The sequence below is a fragment of the Acomys minous genome (assembly GCF_964271855.1).
Source record: "Acomys minous genome assembly, chromosome: 17".
Taxonomy (NCBI): domain Eukaryota; kingdom Metazoa; phylum Chordata; class Mammalia; order Rodentia; family Muridae; genus Acomys; species Acomys minous.
This window is the reverse complement of record NC_140500.1, coordinates 54,839,203-54,858,307: the sequence shown is the minus strand read 5'-3', so window position 1 is coordinate 54,858,307 and position 19,105 is coordinate 54,839,203. Positions and strand designations below refer to the sequence as shown.

The 19,105-nt window shown below is 54.1% G+C and overlaps 2 protein-coding genes across 9 annotated transcripts in view; one reads left to right on the top strand and one right to left on the bottom strand.

Moving 5' to 3' along the window:
* Nucleotides 1-4,761, top strand: part of MGLL (monoglyceride lipase) — a 106,028-nt gene extending 101,267 nt beyond the window's left edge. For all 4 annotated transcript variants that reach the window (XM_084766166.1, XM_084766165.1, XM_084766167.1 and 1 more), the window contains one exon: nt 1,987-4,761. In XM_084766166.1, the coding sequence (XP_084622292.1) occupies nt 1,987-2,112 (126 nt within the window). In that variant the 3' untranslated portion in view covers nt 2,113-4,761. The remainder of the gene's footprint in view (nt 1-1,986) is intronic.
* Nucleotides 4,762-12,396: 7,635 nt separating this feature from the next.
* Nucleotides 12,397-19,096, bottom strand: ABTB1 (ankyrin repeat and BTB domain containing 1). 5 transcript variants are annotated; one of them, XM_084766539.1, is made up of 13 exons: nt 19,078-19,096; nt 18,664-18,768; nt 17,739-17,801; nt 17,610-17,665; nt 16,212-16,356; nt 15,911-16,070; nt 15,765-15,810; nt 15,358-15,474; nt 15,151-15,269; nt 14,904-15,002; nt 14,639-14,806; nt 13,066-13,266; nt 12,397-12,988 (listed from the first exon to the last, which is right to left on the bottom strand). In XM_084766539.1, the coding sequence occupies exons 2-13, from the start codon at nt 18,717-18,719 to the stop codon at nt 12,782-12,784; spliced, it is 1,437 nt and encodes a 478-aa protein (XP_084622665.1). In that variant the 5' UTR covers nt 18,720-18,768; nt 19,078-19,096; the 3' UTR covers nt 12,397-12,781. The 5 variants fall into 5 exon arrangements, with proteins under 5 accessions (XP_084622665.1, XP_084622666.1, XP_084622668.1 ...); XM_084766540.1 differs by lacking the exon at nt 17,739-17,801; XM_084766542.1 differs by lacking the exon at nt 19,078-19,096 and having other exon boundaries at nt 17,774-17,801.
* Nucleotides 19,097-19,105: the final 9 nt, after the last annotated feature.

Sequence of the window (19,105 nt, the reverse complement as noted above, 5' to 3'; positions counted from 1 at the left end):
ATAAAGACAGCTAGATGTCTCTTAAAAAAGTGGTAGAGTCAGAATTTGAACTGAGGTCCTTGGACTTGAGTCTGTAGTCTCTCCCAGTGCTGCACCACCCTGGCAGAGACTCGTGTCTTTGCGCGTTGTCAAGGGCTTGGCTGGGGTGCTGCTCAGCGGTGGAGCTCTTGCCTCCTCCCTTGGCCGGGTTCCTTCCTGGCTCCAAGCTCACAAGGAGAGTTAGCTTTCTGCTCACTCAGCAGCCATCATTTCATCTGCAACTCATATTATTGGGTCCTGACTTTATAGAGCTCTTCAGGGCAGTCCGGCCATGGCTTTTTCTTCCCTGGAGCCTGCACTCCTGTGGGTGAGCAAAGAGGAAATGGATGCTCCAAATGGCTGTGGACAAGGGTCAAGGGCTGCAGGACATAGGGATGCCAGGCGCTTTCCTCCCATGAAACAAGGAATCCAAGCCAGGCTGGGCGTGGTAGTGCACACCTTTAATCCCAGCACTCAGGAAGGCAGAGGCAGGCGGATCGGCCATCCTAGTCCTACAAAGCCAGTCCAGGACAGCCAAGGCTACACACAGAGAAACACTGTCTCAAAAAACAAAAAACACACGCACACAAAAGAAAAGGAAAGGGAGGGGGGAGGGAGAGAGGGAGGATGGAGGAGGAGAAGAAGGAAGAAAGAAAGAGAAGGACGGGGCTGGAGAGGTGGCTCAGAGGGTAAGAGCACTGACTGCTCTTCCAAAGGTCATGAGTTCAATTCCCAGCAACCACATGTTGACTCACAACCATCTATAACAAAATCTGTATACATAATAAATAAATAAATCAGGGAGAGTAGCCATGGTAGAATATTCCAGACCGAGTGTGGGAGGCCCTCAGTCTTGACACGGGGAACAGACGTGAGAACAAGGCTGGCACAGGGGGAGGAGCCCATGAGAAACACCATTCAGAGCATGCCACCTTCAGATGGGAGACTCCTGTGTCCATTGGAACACAAGCCGACCTACAGGGTGAGCACCTGCGCCACCTGCAGCTTCTGGAGGATGGCAAACGGCATCCAGAGGCAGCATTAGCCAGGCACAGAAACCAGAGTGGCATGCCCTCATGGACATGTGCAAACTACACTATAAACAGTTCCCAGTGATGGTTCCCAAGGCTGAAAGAACAAGGAGGGACAGACAGGAGGACAGGTAGGTTGAGGCAGATGTGGCTACGGGCTGTGTCCTGTATGTCCTGGTGTTCTGCGGCTCGTTGAACATTTCAAAGAAGAGGTTTGTTGAGTACTCTTAGCACGGAGGAGGCCGGGAGCGATGGGTGTGCTGATGCTCTACACAGCACCGAAAGATGCTCCTGGAGTTTAGCTCTGAGATGAGTGAGCCCAACAGATGTCAGAGAGAAATCCTAAGGCAGATGGCAAGTTGGTAGGTGCCACGTCTGAAGGAGGGCTGACGGGAGGGGGCATCCTGGTCAGCGACATGGTACAGTGGTTACTAGGCTGCTGGTCTGTCCCTGGACATTCCTGGAAAGGTCAGAGACATCCAAGCATCAAGCGTCTCTGGGTATGGCAAATGAGATGCCTTGCCAAGGGCCACTGCTGTGGGTGGGTGTGGAGGGAGGTGAAGAGCTAGTGGGGAGGTGGAAGGTGGGGTGTGAAGATGGACAGAGCTTCCTGGCAGGAAGGCTCTGGGGAACCTAAGCTGTGCCAGCAGGTGGGGAGCCCTGGGAACAGCAGGGGATGTCCAGACTATTGCAAAATTGTAGCTCATGAGTAGAAGGTGCTGGCTAGAGCAGGGCAGGGCCGATGCAGTACTGCCTGAGGCGGGATGCTAGACACTTAAGGCTAGCCTAAGCAACACGGCCACAGCCCATCTGAAAACAAAGCGGGGGGGACCATTGGGAATGTGTGCCGAATTAGCTCGTAGGTATGACATTGTGCACTCCTGTCCCCTGCCTGTCCTCCACGTCTGTTCTAACTCCCTTCCTCTCTGGATTGCAGATGTATGAAGGTGCCTACCACGTTCTCCACAAGGAGCTTCCAGAAGTGACCAGCTCTGTCCTCCATGAAATAAACACATGGGTCTCCCACCGGATAGCCATGGCAGGAGCTCAGGGTCCGCCCTGAGTATGCTGGCCAGGCAACCAGCTCGTGGTCTGGGGGAAGCAGGCAGAGGAAGGGCAGTGCTGGCTAGCTCAAAAAGGGAAAAAAAAATCACAAATTGGAGGAAACCCTAGTGCAATTTCCTTTGAAAACAACAAAAAAAAAGATAATATGTCGTATGTATGTATATGACCACTGATCTACCACATTAAGGGGTAGGCACTTTATGAAAGAGGGAGTATATTTTCCACACAGAGACTGTGTTGAAATGCCCTTTGAATTTAAAAAAAAAAAAAAGGCAGCATCTGCCCACCTCTCCCGGCTCCCGTGGGGTTCATGGACTCTCAGTCCCACGTCCCAGCCTGCAATAATCAGAGGTCTCTTTTCTCCTGTCCCAAGTCCTCTCTGGCATGTGATGAGGTGGCCTGTGTCCCCAGAGATAGCTCCTTAGCAGGTCCACGTGCCCCTCCAAGGCACGTCCTCTGTACGGGCAGCCACCCTATGACCTGGTCAGGGACTTCTCAGATGAAGCCAGGCTGGGGGAGGGCAGGGTGGCCCTGGATAGCTCTTCTCCCCACACACAACTCCTCCAGCGGCTGGGAGTTTGTTTTACCCACAGTGTGTTGTGTGTATTTAGAAAAGCACCTTTTCTCAGGTCACTAAGTACGCACTCCTTGCTGAGGAGGGTGGCTTTGAAAATAAGCATTTAATATATATGGTATATTCTAAAGTAAAGACTATATGGGTGTGGTGGGTGGGTGGGTTGGTGGAGCCTGGCTGTATACAGGGCAAGTCTGCTGAGGGCCCCAGTCCCCTAACTGAGGACTAGCTGGCTCTTCTTGTAGAGAAGACACACGGGATTGGAATTGAGGACCACCGTTTCCTGGGCCGTCCCTCTGTCCAGAGCCGCTAGGAGTTGCTCGCCAGTAGCACAGCTACCTCTGGTGGCAGGAGAGACTCCCATGGGGCCGTGGTGCTGGCTGCCTGCCCAGGGCAGCACAGAGCACTCCATGACTGCCCACAGACAAGGACCACAGCTGTCTGTACCCCACTCCAGGCTGCAGCAGGATGGCCCGGCCAGGCCTCATAGAGGTCACCCTGGGCCAGTGAGGTCCAAGCCCCTGTCCTCTCAGGTGCCCACCCCGAGGCCCGTTCCAGGCCTTACTTAGCGCCAGCAATAACTGGGGCTCACCGCCCTCTTGGAGCACTTTCATCTTTACAGAGGGGCTTGCTGTTACCTCAGGAGTCTTGTTAGTGCACATAAGACCCTGGGAAGGAGTGCTAATGCCGAGGAGAAGTGCTTGGCTCCTGGGAGGGGTGTGTGGGCCCTGGATCCTCCGGGAAGGTGGAATCCAGGGCCCTACGATCTTGGAGGAGGCACCTGTCAACATAGGCCCTGTCCTTTCTGGAGTTTTTTCTAGGTCCTGGGGAGGACCCTCTGCCTCCCTCCAGTGGCCCTGACCATGCATCAGTGGCCCTGACCATGCACATAGTCCAAACCTGGCCACTTACTACAGGCCACAAGGGCACTGTGCCCCTCAGCGGGGGCCCAAGCACTGCATGCAGGGAAGGAAGGGCCCAGGAGCTGTCCAGAGCTCCCTCTTAGCTCGCCTTCTCTTTAGAAAATTAAGATATACAAAGTGTGCTAAGAAGGGCAGTCAGCACCACCCTCCCACTCACCCCCACACCCCTGGGCAGCATCAGGCAGGCATGGGGCATTTCTGCTCTCCATTTAGAAAAGAAACTCCAGACTACTGTGCCCCTGGGCCCAGCTCCCTGACTCTCTCTCGCCAGGAGCCACCCGGGGCTGCTCCCAAAAGCACATGCTGACAGTGCCACTATTTCCAAACCAAACGCCAGCACCTGGGCTGGCTGCTCTTGCGCATGACTTCACTTAGAGACACATTTGTATCTGGTTAAAGAGCCACTCACAATAACAAAAGGGAAAATGATCTGAAATTGGGACCCGGCTTATGAAACCTGGAAGAGGGGACGGTGACACTGAGTGCATCGTGCACCTGCATGACAAAATCAGGACCAGCACAGGGCTCGGCCTGTAGAGAGCTGAGCCAGCCTTGTGCAGACTCCACCCTTGGCACTGGAGGAGGCCTGGCAAGTGGGCCCTCACACTCACCCCATCACCAGGATGCAGAGGACTTGGAGTGAGGAAAGAAGACTTAGACACACAGGGCTTGGCCTGAGAAGGGGCGGAAGCCAGAACCAAGTACCTTCTCCAACAATGATGGACTCAGTGCCTGAAAAGCTTTTTAGGAAAGGGCACCACCTGCGGGTAGTGGGGCACTACCCCCCACTAAGCACTAAGCCCCAGTTCCTCCTTAGAGACAGGGAGACTGCCTCCCTCCACCATGGCCCCCTCAGCTTCTGGGTGTCTTGCGGACCACCATGAGAGCAATGGGGGTGCTCTGACACCACAGGGCTCTGCTCCTATCCCTCCTCTAGGTCACCTCACACTTCCCTCTCTCTCTCTCTCTCTCTCTCTCCTGATTGCTAGTGTAACTTTCTAAGGATCACAGTGGCTCACTGATTTGTTACTGTCACGGCGCCCAGTCACACCCCATGTATACTCTTAGTGGGGAACCTGTATCGGCTTAGAACTACTAAAGAAGCCAACGTGCACTACAGCTCACTCTAATAAACCACCGCTTTTGGAGATCTCTGTCTGTCGGCCTGGTCTCTCATCCTGTATGTTAATACCCTTGCTAAGAGAACCACAGGCCTGTGCTACAAGCGGTGAGGCGTCACCTGACGTGAACTCAGCTGCCCTCCCAGGGCCAACTGCAATTGGACACATGGATTTTATCTTCTCCCATCTTGGGGAGGTCATGCTACAGTCTAGATGTATTCCCTCAGCCCCCACCTCCACCCAGTGGCTCAGGCACCTTAAGTGCTTGCTCCCTCTGTTGTGCGGTCCTGTTGGGTGTCCACTATGGCCACGCCCCATTTTTTACCCATGTCTGCTTCCTGGCTGTGGCTAATCCAGAACACCTGTTGCTGGTGTCCTGGGCACCTCCTCTTGCTCCTTGCAATCTTCCTGACCTAAGAGCTCTGCTTTCAGAGTGTCAACAAAATCAGACTGGCCCTCTTTCACTCTAACCAAATGCCAGCACCTGGGCTGGCTGCTTTCTCACGCATGACTTCACTTAGAGATGCATGTGTGACTGGTTAAAGAACCAGTAGCACTAGAAAGAGAAAAGTGATCTGAAATTGTGTATCATGTCCCCAAACGACAAAATCAGGGCCAGGGAACAGCCGCTCCCTCAGGGATCCCCACCAAGTCACAAGTGAAGTCTCTCCTATGCGGAGGCCACTTGCGGGCCCAGCCCACTAAACGCCAAGGTCCCTACTGTGGGTGGCCTCTGAGCTGGGACCTCCATCACTGACAGCCTCCCCACATCCTGCCCCTGCTTTCTCCCTCCCCGGCCCACGCCATTGGATATGGTACACTATTTGTCTTCTGGGCATCCCTCGGCCCCTTCCCTGGGTTAGGAGGTGAGAAAGGCATGTTTCTATGCATTGTCCAGGGGGTCCCCAGAAATACTGTGTCGTGGGGCTGCAGGGGTGGGGGAGGGGAGCAAGAAAATGAATATTGGGAGTGAGAGACCGGGTGAGAGGGAACGGGGTGGGGGGTTGAGGGTGGGGTGGGTGGGGGTGGGGTGGGGAGGGGTGGGGTGGGGAGGCTGTGATGAGGTGAATGTGCAAAGGCGAACAAGGGAGGGGAGAAGGAAAGAGTGTCAAAAAAAAAATACACAGCTCTCACCTCAGAGAGGATAAGAGATCGTTTGTTCTGGAGGTAAATATGAACGAACATAGCCTGGGAACGTGGATTCCGGTCACTTCAGAGTCCATGTTCCAATGTCCAAGTTTCATGAAGTGACAGACTCAAGGAAGTCATGGACAAGGCTCTTCCCAAAGGCATTGATGGAAGCATTAGGTATGCACACCGGTGAAGCAGGGCGTCCCCCATAGGAAGTCATGGACAAGGCGCTTCCCAAAGGCATTGATGGAAGCATTAGGTATGCACACAGATGAAGCAGGGCGTCCCCCATAGGCTCTGGCATTTGAGTACTGGGTCCTCTGTTGGTGGCGCTGTTCGGGGAGGTTATGGAACTTTTGGGAGGTGAAGTGCATCACTGTGGATGGGCTAAGTCACTCCTGGTCATGGTGTTCTATCACGGCAACAACAAAATAATATGATCAAGTTAAAGTGAATCAGGGTCCCTGCTACAGACCCCCGAGGCTATCTGATGCTACACTTCACCTTTTGGTTGGTGGAAGTCACCACCCAGCTAGGTTGACACGTTTCAAAAGGTTTTGCCTATCACAAAGGATGTTCGGCCCGACACAGAGGCGGGCAAGGAATGGCTGTTAAAGAGGCCAAAGACAGCCCATAATAATTGTGATTAGGCTCTTGCCCTACAATAGTTCAGCCTTGCAGAAGGTTCACTTGGAGGTGCAGCCCTTTCCCAGGGGGTCCCAGGGGGGCGGGAAAGGCCAGTTGGGCATGAGTCTTTCAAAGAAGAAGAGGTGTTAGAAGCTAAAACTCATGTTTCTTTACAGTAGAACCGACTTGCCTGAGGCATGGCTGTTAGCATTCTGCTTCAGTCTGCCTACTTGTGACGTCAGTTGCTAACCTGCCATGGGGGCGTGGCCCTGCCCAGGGCTATATAAAAGGACAGTCCTACCTCACCCGTTCCATTTAGTTTCTCTCTCTCCTTCTCTCTCTCTCTCTCTCTCTCTCTCTCTCTCTCTCTCTCCCCTCTCTCCCTCCCTTCCCCCATCTTTCTCTTCTTCCCTCTCTCTGGGGTACCCCTCCCCCCTTCCTTCTCCCCCCCAGGCTCATTTAATAAACTCCTCCACAACATGATATCTGCTGCCTGGGACCTTATTGTACTTATCTGATATCTAATTATTAAACATAACAGTGGCCACAGCTGGGAGGCCGGAAATGAACCACCAGTGGATTGTAAGAGGAAGAGGCAGGACTCCGACACCGGGCATGGTGGCCTGTTGCCAGATGACCCTACAGCATGGAGGCCTGCAGAGGAGAGATGGCAGCATAGGGAGAGGACAAAACAGTATGTCAGGACACAGCCAGCAGTGTTTGACAGTTGGGACAAAACTGCTTAAGAGGTAAATGACAGCTATATCAGGGGCCAGGAGAGAAGAAAATGTGCTGTAGGCATAGGGTTATTATTGAATGCGGATTTCTGTACCCGAGCCCCCTCCATATCTGGTTGCAATCCTTGTTCTGAGAATCTCCTGTCTGTGCGAACACTGTTCCCCAATTGTCCCGATATGCCAATAAAGCAGCTTATTGCCCATCTCTGAGCAAGGGAGAGAATAGGGCTGGACTTCCTGCTAGCCAGAGGAGGAGGAGTTAGAAGAGGAAGTAGGGGATTCAGCCAGGGGCCGAGGCTCAGGCGAGAGCAGAAGATAGGAGCTGGAGCAGCGAAGCCACAAAGTGCAAGTGTCTCTGGGATGTACTGGGAGGAAGCCAGATTATCTTAGAGGGTTACAAATACAGTAATGACTACTCAGGTGCTGTTCTGTGAAGCTTGTTTAAACAATATAATAGAGTCTCAGTTGTTTGGATGGTAGCCGGGTTGAGGGAGACTGAGAAACACAATTTTATAAAGTTAACAACGTGCACCCCTCTGAGCCCTGGAGGGAAGGAGACCTCCCGCCGGTCAGCCCAGGGTGCTCGCTACCCATTTTCCTGGTTCTGCTTCTCAGGGAGGCAGGGTCACGTGATGAATGACTAGCGTCCCATCACGGCCCCATAGGTGCTGGGGTCCTGTGTCTGGTGGGAAACCCAAGAGGGCAGAGATTTGCAACAACCACAGCTGAGGCAGAACCATACACCTCCGTGGCCCCACAGCAAGGCATCATGGGAAACTACTGAGGCCTGAGGACCTCTACCTCTGTCTCCCCGACCTGGACAGATGCTCTCTCCCCAAGGACCCAAGAAAGCCCACCATAGGTATAACCCACAAACCCTGCAGAGAGGGAGTGACCTGCACAGCCAGTCAACTTGGTCTAGAGGCCCATCAATGCCTGACCAGAGAAACCAGATGCCTCCTCCAGACTCATAAGGCCTTAACACTGGTCAGCATATAACCAAAGAGCTAGAGTGTGGCTTGAGAGAGGAGTGCAGTCCCTGGGTTCCATCACACAAGTAAAATATAAGCTGTCAAGTGAGAGGTGTGTTTTCTTCATTTTAAAAGCCCAATATAAAAGCTATACTGATCTGTCCCCTCACATCTTCAGAAAGGTTCTTAGAAGTCGCTTTTGTTAAAAGGCTCTGATTCTTCATTTGGTCCCACAAACAGCAGGGCGACAGCCTGGTACCTCTGCCTTCATCTTGTGACTGTGTCACTCTGTGTCAGGCGCTCACCTCTGTGCCCAGGCATATTAATCGCATCTCTCTTCAAATTCGGAGGCAAAGAGAGAGTCAGCGCCCTAAAATTTCATTGACTTTGAAATCTAGGAATTGCAGAGCCGGGAAGGACAGGATGCCCCATCCTCGCCCCACCCCCTGGCAGGTCAACCCTCAGGCAGGACAGCCTCCCAGTTGTCCCTGAGGGAAGGGCCGTACCCTAGAGCAAAAAGTATTTGTCCTATAGGACCATGTTGGTCCCTTCAACAGATAACACTGCTGCCAGAAGCAGAGCTGAGAGCACACCTTGACCAGGGCTGCTGAATGGTGCTCCAACTCTTGAAGCCTCCAAGGCCACTACTCAGCAGGTTACATGACAAACAGACCTCAGGGACCTGTTCAGCCTGCCGCGTGCTCAGATGTGCGCCCCCTGGTGGCTGACAGGAAGCTGTGATTATTGGCTCAAATGGAATTCTTCATACAAATGAAGGATGGCCCAAGGATGGCCCCCATTGCTGCAAATGTCCCTTTCTGGATCTGTAAGCAGAGATGCATGTGCTGGGACTGGCACTGAGCTTCCACGCTCTCAGACTCTGGGCTGTAATGATGGCTGTGGCTCTAAGTACACCCCTCCCACCCCTAGCCCCCCAACCTTCCACACACCCCCACTCCTCCACCCCGCTTCAGGAGCTGCAACCCTGGGACAGATGTAAGCGACCCACCTCTTCTAGGAGCACTGGTGTTAAAACACTGTTTAAATTGCCAGGCAGGGATGGTGCTTTGTGCCTCTGATCGTAGGTGGATGAAGGAGAATCCTAAATTCGGGACTGTTGTAGGTTACATAGCTAGTTTTGAAGTCACTCTGGGGCACAAGTCGCAGTCTGAAAAGAAGCCGTGGTGGCGTGGTTTCTCAATTGTTTTTTGTTTTGTATTTCGAGACAGGGTTTCTCTGTGTAGCCTTGGCTGTCCTGGACTCACTTTGTAGACCAGGCTGGCCTCGAACTCACAACGATCCGCCTGCCTCTGCCTCCCGAGTGCTGGGATTAAAGGCGTGCGCCACCACGCCCGGCAATTGTTTGCTTTCTAACATTCAGTGTCACAGACTCGGACTCCAGAATAACGAGGGCTTAAATTATCCAGCCACTCCCTCTCTGCCAGTGTCATAGTTGGAAAACTTCGTAGTTTAGGCCTTCAATTTTAAAAGCCTGATTTTTAACACTGTCCGTGAGTAAACCCTTGAATAAAAAGAACACGTGAAAAATTGGGGGGTGGGGGGAACAAAAAGAAAAGAAACCTGGTGCTTTGAACAGGAATGGTCCCCATAGACTTGTGGTTTGAATGCTTGGCCCATAGGGAATTAGCCCTATTATAGGAGGTTTGGTCAGAGGTTAGCCTTGTTAGAGTGGGTGTGGCTTGTTTGAGTAGGTGTGGCATTGGCTGAGGAGGCATGATGCTGTGGAGGCGGGCTTTGAGGTCTCCTGTGCTCAAGCCACACTCAGTATGGCACACAGTCTCCTGCTGCTGCCTGCGGATCCAGACGTAGACCTCTCAGCTCCTCCAGCACCATGTCTGCCTGCACACTGCCGTGTTTCTCACCATGATGATAATGGACTAAACCTCTAAAGCTGTAAGCCAGCCCCAATTAAATATTTTCCATTAAAAGAGCTTGTTTTTTTTGTTTTGTTTTGTTTTTGTTTTTTCGAGACAGGGTTTCTCTGTGTATCCTAGGCTGTCCTGGAACTCACTCTGTAGACGATGCTGGCCTCGAACTCACAGTGATCGCCTGGCTCTGCCTCCTGAGTGCTGGGACTAAAGGCGTGCGCCACCGCTGCCATGGTCGTGGCGTCTCTTGACAGCAATAAAACCCAAACTCAGACGGAAACCAATCTTATGAAAAATCACTATTTGTGATAAGTTCTTTTGTTTGTTTTCCTAGAAATAAAGCCTAAAGTCTGTGAGATGGGACCAATGTGTCACCTGGGTCACCCTAACTAGCTAGTTTGCTTCTCAAGTATGTCTGGCTGCTCTGAACAAAAGAATTGTCAGCTCCACTACCTTCTGCCAGCACCAGCCCATCTGGAACATTCCACAAACTCAAGAAAACTGTGCAAGTATCCTCTCAATCAAGCACATCTGACAGTCCCAGCTCCTGAAGGCACAGCCTTGGCCAGGGCTGTCCCAAGGCTGGGTGAACCCTAGATGATCCTGCAGCCATGTTTACCTAAGCCAGAGGAGGAGCACATCCCCTATAGCCTAGCCGACTGCAGTGACCTGGGCTAAGAGGCAAGGCTGTGATTGGCCCAAATAGCTTCTCTCAGGCTGCTCAGGTTCCTGAGTGGCAGGGAGACACCCTCCTGTGCTCCCTCCCCTGCTGGCGCAGCACTGGTCCCAGGAAAGTGGCCTGTTCTTGTCTCCAGTCAATGGTGTGGGCTGTGCACAGTGAAGACAGGGGCGACAGCAACATCAGAACCCACATCTCCATAGTCTCTGACTTTGCAGGGTTGGCCCTGTGGAACGGCCATCCCAGGAGAGCATCTTACGTGCTCATGACCTCTCTGCGCCAGAAGGAAGGACCCCATTGCCTAACTGGCCACGAGGCTGCAGTTTCCTATTTGCATCACTCAGGAGGGGCCCTGCTTTACACTAAAATGAGGAACTGGGCACGTGTGCTGTGTGTTCAGGGAGCTCCTCTCCATTCTGACCCACAGCCTGGCTCCGCAGTGACCAGTGACCCACCTGACTGCCGCTGTCTCAGGGACCTGGAGAACATGGACTCCAGGGCACTGCAAACTCCTTTGCTCTTGTCCCTACTGTCTGATGAGAAATAGAAACTTTCTAACTTCAAATAACACCTGGACAGAAGATAGGCTTGATTTGGTAATCACACATGGGAAGGAACGCACGAGCATTTAAAGTTTTTCCTTTACCTTCTCAAGTTAAGTCCACATATCCTGGGCTGTGTGTGGCCTGAGTCCCCATCCCCCCAGTCCCTGTGGTTTCAAAAGTACAAGCTTAAAGATGCAAGAAGTCACACAGCCCAAACACTAACACTAAAATAGACATAAATGCTTATTGTTTCGTGGTTCTTCTTGCTGCAGTTTATTGTATATATGTATAATAATATAAATGCATATGTAAAAATTTTTAATTAAAAAATTTCTTTAAAAATTGCAAGTCACTGACACACCCCTGCTTAGCTGGCGCCTCCCACCAGGCAACCCCTGCATAGGCTTCACAAACACCCTGGCTCACCACAGCCGAGCCTTCTCAGATAACCACAGACTTAACACTTACCACGACCCCCTCCCTCCCATTTGGGACTCAGTAGTGACTCAGACCCTGGAAGGGACAGATACAGAGGCAGAGCCGGTGTGACTCAACTGTTCATCTTGTCTTCCCTCTGCTTGTGTTGGGCTCTGGGGCAAACTGCCTTCCACCTTTGCAATGCTCGGCTGGCAACCCTGACTGAGGGCAACCTGTCCTAGCTGGTGGCTTCAGACCTTCCCCCCCATATGACCAACACATGAGTGAGGGAGAGGAAAATAATCAAGCAAGTTTTGGGAAAACGACAAAGGTGGGGAGACCTAGAAGGTTGCAGGGGACACGCACAGCCTGATGATTGTCCAGGATGGGGCCGAAGCAAGGGTCTATGGGGGGGTTGGGGTGTGGTCCATAGTCCTGAGGGTATCTAGGGAATATAACACATTCTTCTAAATGTCTTGGTCTCTGTAGTTGAGCCATGAGGTCAAACCTGTTGTGGTTACGTGGCAGGGGTACAAGCCTACTGTTCTCCAAGCCTCTTGGGTCACCCCATAGCATCCTAAGAATGCCCAAACCTCCAACCCATAGCCCCCAGCTCCATCCCCCAAAGTCTGACCTCCCAAGCTACACCCCAACACAGGCTCAGGCCCTCACAGTGAATTCAAGCTTTATTGTCACACACACTCCCCACTTCCTGTCTAGCCCTGTATGTGGAAACAGCTGAAGCAAGCCAGGGCTGGGTGAGAGCCAGGAGTGAGCAGGTGGGGTGCTGGGGTAGAGGGGACTAAGTTCAAAGCCTACCATACCCCAGCTTTCCCTGAGTGGTGCTGGCCCCAAATCTCGGGGCTTCCTTGTGCACTGGAGGAGGCGGCTCATCCCAGGAACACCCTACGAAGTCCCCAGGAACCCAATTGAGTCCCCTCTGCCCACTGTATTGCCACCAAGCGTGCAAGAGCAACAATTGCTGCATGCACACACTGCGCATGCTTGTCACCACGGAAGCCCTGGCGCCAGGACTAAGCAGGTGGCAAGGGCTCAGCAGTCCAAGCCAATGGAAACGAGCAAGTCCTCAAGCACCCGCAGTCGCTGCTGTGCCTCTTCAATGGCGCTGTAGGTCTGGACTGTGCTGGCCACATGGAAGCGGATGTCATCGACAAGCGGAATGGAGTCTGTCTCCTGCCGGGCGGCCACGGCTGCTGCCTCTTCCCGCACTGCCTCCACAAAGTCCTCACGCTCGACCAGCTGCAGAACAGCGGGCTCAGGACAGGCCGGATCCCAGCCCGGGCTGCATCCCACCCCCTCACGGCGCCCCTGCCCACCTTCTCGATGACCTTGGCCATGTATTCAGTACACTGGTCCTCCAGCCGGGCCAAGCGGAACAGCTTGGCTATGCGCCAGACACCCACCACGCTGTCCTCCTCCAGGATCTGGGCCAGGCTGCGGCCACAAAGGCGCTTCAGGCCAGGGAGAAGGTACATGTCAGCCACACTTAGCACATCATAGGCCAACTCAGGGGGTAGCTGTGATACAAGAAAGGACAACACTCAGTGATCACCGAGGGCTCCCGGGGCCTGCGATGGGAGCTTCAGTGGGAGCACAAATGACCCCCATCTCTGCAGCCCAACCCAGGTCCTTAAGGGTGCAAGGGGCAGAAGAAACCGGTGGGAACAGGGGCCCATGCCTCACCACAGGCTGGGACTTAGGGCTAGAGACCTTCCAGGAAAACCAAGGTGGGGTCAGTCACAGACCCGAGCTCTCCACAGGCAGCTGTGGGATCCCAGGCAAGTACCTTCACCTCTCTGTCCCTCAGTTCCCTCATCTGTAGAGACACTCACGGCTGCCTTCAAAGGCTTTTAGAGAAGCGAGCTGGAGGTTTCCATTCCAGCCCACAAGCTTGGTTAGGCATGGCTCCTTCAAATGTTAGCAACCACAGAGATTTAAGCAGGCGACAGCCAGGCCTTGGCTGAGAAAGATCAGGGGCCCAGCTTCAGCCTGACCTTGGGGCTCCGGGACTGAGCAGATGGGGAAAAAAAGAAGAGGGGCTATGTCGCCACACTTTAGGCTGTCACCTTGCTATCTAATTGACCTGTGGTCATTTGGTCACTTGCACAAGACTCAAGGAGAACTCATTTTCCTCCATCATCTTCAGGGGGAGGGGGAGTGCACTGAAACACAGAGCGGGTATGTAACCTGCCTAAAATCACACAGCTAACAAAGAGTTAACTACTATTAGACCACACTCAGAGGCTGCACCAGGAGGAATGCTCTTGAGGTACAAAGCTTCCTCAGAGGGAAAGCTCATGACTCAGGATGACAGACTCAAGCACAGAGTGAGTGGCAGGCCGTGACAAAGGAAGTGAGGAAGTGGACAGAAGAGATAGCAGAGCCTAATACAGAAAGGGCAGGCTGATGGGAGCTGGGGGCCAAGACTGGGGTCAACAGGAAGTGGTACAGGTACACACATTCCTGTGGCTCCGTCTCGGCTGTAGCAGACACTCAGGGTGCGCGGGGGGAAGAGTCACAGCCTGAAGGTCACAGCCACCACTTCTACACAGACCATTCCTGGAGCTCAGCAGGCCCAGCTGGACAGCCCTGAAGACACCATGTGGCCTACCAGGCCTAATACATTACCTTCTGAGGAAAAGCCTGCAGGGATGCCCTGGAAAACCCAGACAGAGGCACACCTGGGTCCCTAGCAAGCCACCTGACCCCCTCAGACCTAATGGAAAACACTTCTCTCCTACATGCTGTCCTGCTGACCTTTGACACAGTCTACTGCCACCCACAGGCCCGAGTCAGGAACTCTAGGACAGCAAAGAGCAGGAATTGACCCAAGAGCCCAGAATCCCAAGGACTGTGACAAGCCCAGGGGTCCCTCAGTGGGTGCCACACCTCGGTATGGTCACTGTACACGTAGTACAGCACGTGAGTGAAAATATCCGGGGAGATGTCGTGCAGGGTGACAACAGGGGGGTCCCCAGAGGCTGCGGGCTCCTCGCTCTCCCGAAAGTGGTCATCCAGCAGGGCTCGGAAGTAGTCGCTGCGGCCACAGAAGAAAGCCTGAGAGAAGCAAGTTCACAACGTACCAGGGCTGGAATCGGCCCCCAGGGAGCTACCCCCGGACATGAGCAAGGAGGGACAGGTGTGGGACAGGCACCTTGTGGCAGAGGAAACTAGAGTCGGCCACTCGGAAGCAGATGTCAGGGCAGCTGCTGAAGCCATCAGGACACGGGAAGGGCAGCTCTCCGAGGTCACCCTGGCATAGGAAAGGTACCCTTCAGAGCAAAGCTGTTCATGAAAGAGCTAGGAGAGGCCAGCCCCGTGAAGCCTGCCCTTCCGAACCCCCGAACCCCAACCCCTAGACGCCCCTCCTGCCCACCAGAACGGTGATGCCCTCTAGGTACCCGCAGCTCAGGTGGCAGGGCACAGTCAGCCAGCAGTGCCATATCCTCTCGTAACCGGGGATCTGCCGGAGGGGGCTCAATAGTCAACACCTTCACACACGTGCCAGGCTTGGAGGCCACTGGGGGAAGAGGACAGCGGGGATTCAGAGGGCTGGACCAGCGCTGCGGGCCGTAACCCAAGTCCTTGAACGGAGACCCTGTACCCACCGAATTCAGACACCTTCTCGCACTTGGCCTCCAGGTCGTCAAGCAGGTCCCACAGTTGGCACTGCTTGGCCAAGCGCTCACAGTCACTCACATGCTCCACACCGATATCCAGGCGGCCTGGGGGGATGGGGGGTGGGGTGGGGGAAGAGTGCAGGGGGCTGGGTCAGGACCTAAGAGTGATTCCTACTCAATACCCTGGTTTGCTCATCCAGAAGGCCCTAAGCCCCGCTCAATTTGTGGATAGAACCTGTTCTCTCCAAGCAAGTAAGTCAGTGCACAGTGCCCAAGTCGATATGCTTGCATGCTGAGCACACCCTCCTCCTCCCCAACGGTGAGTGTCTTAGAAGAGGCACATCAGCTCTGGGCCACCCTGGGTGTGCTGCTGTCCCGGCCAAGGAGTCAGTCACCTGTGTACAGGTACTGCAGTAGAGCCCCAAAGGCCACCGGGTTGATCTGCGGGCAGAGCAGAGAGGAAAGATCAGAGGCCACCACCCAGCATGGGCTAACTTTTCCCCCCAGAAGTCAGCACTCCGCCAGAATAGTCGGGACGCACCAGCGGATGCCTCAGAACCACGACGCTCTTGCCCTTCCACTTGGTGTCCAGCATGTTGGCAAAGTAGGTGCTGCGAGCACCAAGGATGCAGCGATGGGCCCGGAAAGGCTTTCCGTGCACAACGAAGACCACGTCGCTGTGGATGCCCTGTTCCAGAAGCCTGGGGAAAGCCAGAAAGGGCTACATCACCCAGGTAACCGCTGGTGCATCAGGACCACTCAACACAACCACCCACCAGAACCCACTGGGAGTGCGGAAACAACCCACCCCCCCAAAGCTGCAAGCTCCGCCCTCAGCTCACCGCTGCAGGAAATCGTCATAGTAATCCCGCCTCCTGCAGGATGCAGTGACCTGTTTGTAGTCTCTCAGTGCTCGGCGAATGGGGTCGCTCAGTGCCCCATAAAGACAACGTTCTCCATCGAAGGTGTTGGCCTCACAGCGGGCTCCTACAAAGCAATGCGCACCTGTCAGGGTCAAGGGGACACCTAAGTCTGGGGAGATCCCAGGCCTCCCTCCTAGACGTGTTAGAGGCCCTTCCTTCCGAAGGTAGCCCAGGCAACCCTTGGGTCCTTGTGAAGACCAAGAGCGCACAATCCAAGCACTTAGTGTTAGTATTTTGTTGTAGTCTGTCTACCTGTGATGTCATCATTTACCTGCCACAGAAGCGTGGCCCTGCCCAGGGCTGTATATAAGACAGAAACTCCACCCAGCTCTCTTTATACTTTCACTCCTTATCTCTACTTTCTCTCTCTGGGGTACCCCTTCCCCTCTTTCCTTCTCCCCCCCCCCCATGCTCATTTAATACACTCCATATAACATAATATCTGCTAGCTTGTATTCTATCATTACTTTAATTTTTATATGTAACACTTAGATGTAGGCATATTCACGAGTCCCTATCAGACTATATGCAGCTGAGAGCAGACTGGATGGCTGGCCCTGTATATAGCCATCGTGATGACCGGCAGATCCTTGTCCCAATGGAGCCTACACTAGTGCTGCCAGCACACTGCACACGAGCACCTTATTATGTTTCAGCAGCCATTATTACAGAACAGGGCCAAGGGTGACGTGACAACGGTGACGGCTGCTACATGGGCCAGCTGTGAAAGCCCGTGGAGTGGCTAAGAACAGGGACTTGAATGAAGTAAGAAGTTCACAGATCTGAACAGAAACTCCAGCCTAAGCGGAAGGTACTGCAACTGAGGTAGGAGATGGCTCCGTCTAGTGGGGCACTAAGGGATCGGTGTTGATGGGATGCAGCCATCAGGGGAAGCAACGGCCAGAGGAGGAAGGAGTGGGTCTCACAGTGTAGCCCTGACTAGGTTTTGAACTTGAGATAAAACACCCTGCCTCTACTTTCCTCTCTCCCCGTAACTGAATTACAGGTGTGAGCCAAACATGCCCAAGTGCCAAACACGCCTCCCACCACCTTTGCTGTGCAAAGATCCTCCTTCCTGCAATATGGAGGTCAGACTATAGATCGGGCAAGAGAGTCAGCTTAGCAGACCAATGGTGGTATAGTCTAAAGACAGCCCAGAACTGGCCCGGGTGTCAAGAGTGACACAAGGAAGGGGACAGAGAGTTGGAGTGTGTCATTTGTTGATTTGAGGGGGGAAAGTAACAAGAAATCAAGGGTGCATGCGAATGTGTGGCAAGGTCTCAGGGCTTACAGAGTCAGACCCTGACCCTCTCTCACCGTTAGCCAACAGGTAGCGCACCAACTCCTCATGCCCACAGAGGCAGGCATAGTACCTAGGAAAAGGGGGCCGCTGTCAGTAGGGCAGGCCCACCCTGCCCACCCAGCTACCCAGCCACTCACACTCACAAAGGGGTGCTGTCCCACTTATCCCGCACGTTCACCTCCACGTCCCGTTGCTCCAGCAGGTACCTGGGCAGGAAGGTCAGAGCCTGGGTCAGAACTGCTTCTGACCTGGGAGAGGGGACCGGGAAGAGGAAGAAGGCCATATCTCTCTAGGTGAGGGACGCCTCTGAGAAGGGCAGGGCCTACGACTGCACAGGCCTGCAAGGGTCAGGAACTCTATATTGGGTGGTGGCTTCGGGGACAGAGGCCCAAGCCCCAGGTTCAGAAGGCTTAAAATTTGGTCTTATAATATTTGGGGGATGGGGTTGGCCCCTACTTCTGCAGGAAAGCCAGGGAAGAGCTGAAGCAGGCACTCTGGGGTTGGAGAGCAGCAGACAGGGACGGATCTATGGAAGAAGTGGAAAGAACACTTGATAAGATGCTGGCGAGAGGAGGCCACGAGCCAGGAAGCCATCACTGAGACTTGGTAGCTGAAGAAGGCTACCAAGGCAAGACCTGGGCTCTCAGAGTTGCAGTTAAGGAAGGGATCATTAACTGTGAGGTAGCATCTGGTCTCGGGGATAGGCCTAAGGAGAGTTTGGAAGACAGCTGCAGCCTGGACTCTTCTGATGAGGAGCACAGGATTTGGAAGGAAGGACCTTGGGAGTCTATCAAAGATGAGTGAGGGCCGGGATCCGTTCTCCTCCTTGCCTGCCCACGGAGACCAAGATCTCGGCGCCAGGCCCATACTGGCTGCATCAGGAGCACCTGCGTCTCTTGGAGCCTCCGTGACGGGGAGTCGTTTCTCTGCACTGAATTAGGTAAGAGACCTGGAGCCGGATCTCTCCGGGCTAGGTCAGCTTCGGGATCCCCACAGCGCCGGTCCCGCACACCCGTGCCCGATAAGCCCTGCGAACACCTGCCCGCCTCCTGCACTGCAGGTCCTCACCGCACACGGCCCACGTCCCCCTTCCTGCAGCTGGCAAACAGATCACTGGTGTCCATGGCGAAGGAGGCTGAACCCCGGCCGAGCGATCTCGGGAGTTGTCTGTGTCTGGCCGGATGTAAACATTCATTGCCCCGCCCCTCGCAGCACCGCCCAGCAATGTCTGCCTGAGGCTCCGCAGCGGCGCCTGGCGTCCGGAGGACCGCCCGGCCGGAACCCTACCCCCGCATCCCGGAGACCGCTCAGCAAGGCCCCACCCATTAGCTTTAACCACGCCCACCTAGCCTCTAGGGGCGGGAGGGGGTCCTCTAGTCTGGACCACGCCCACCCATCAGGAAGGCAACTCAACCCCAGGTTCCTCCCATTCGCCCAAAGGATAACTCACTACCAAGGCCCCGCCCCCCCCAAGAGCCTCACCCGAAGGGTAGTCCGCTACAGGCCCCGC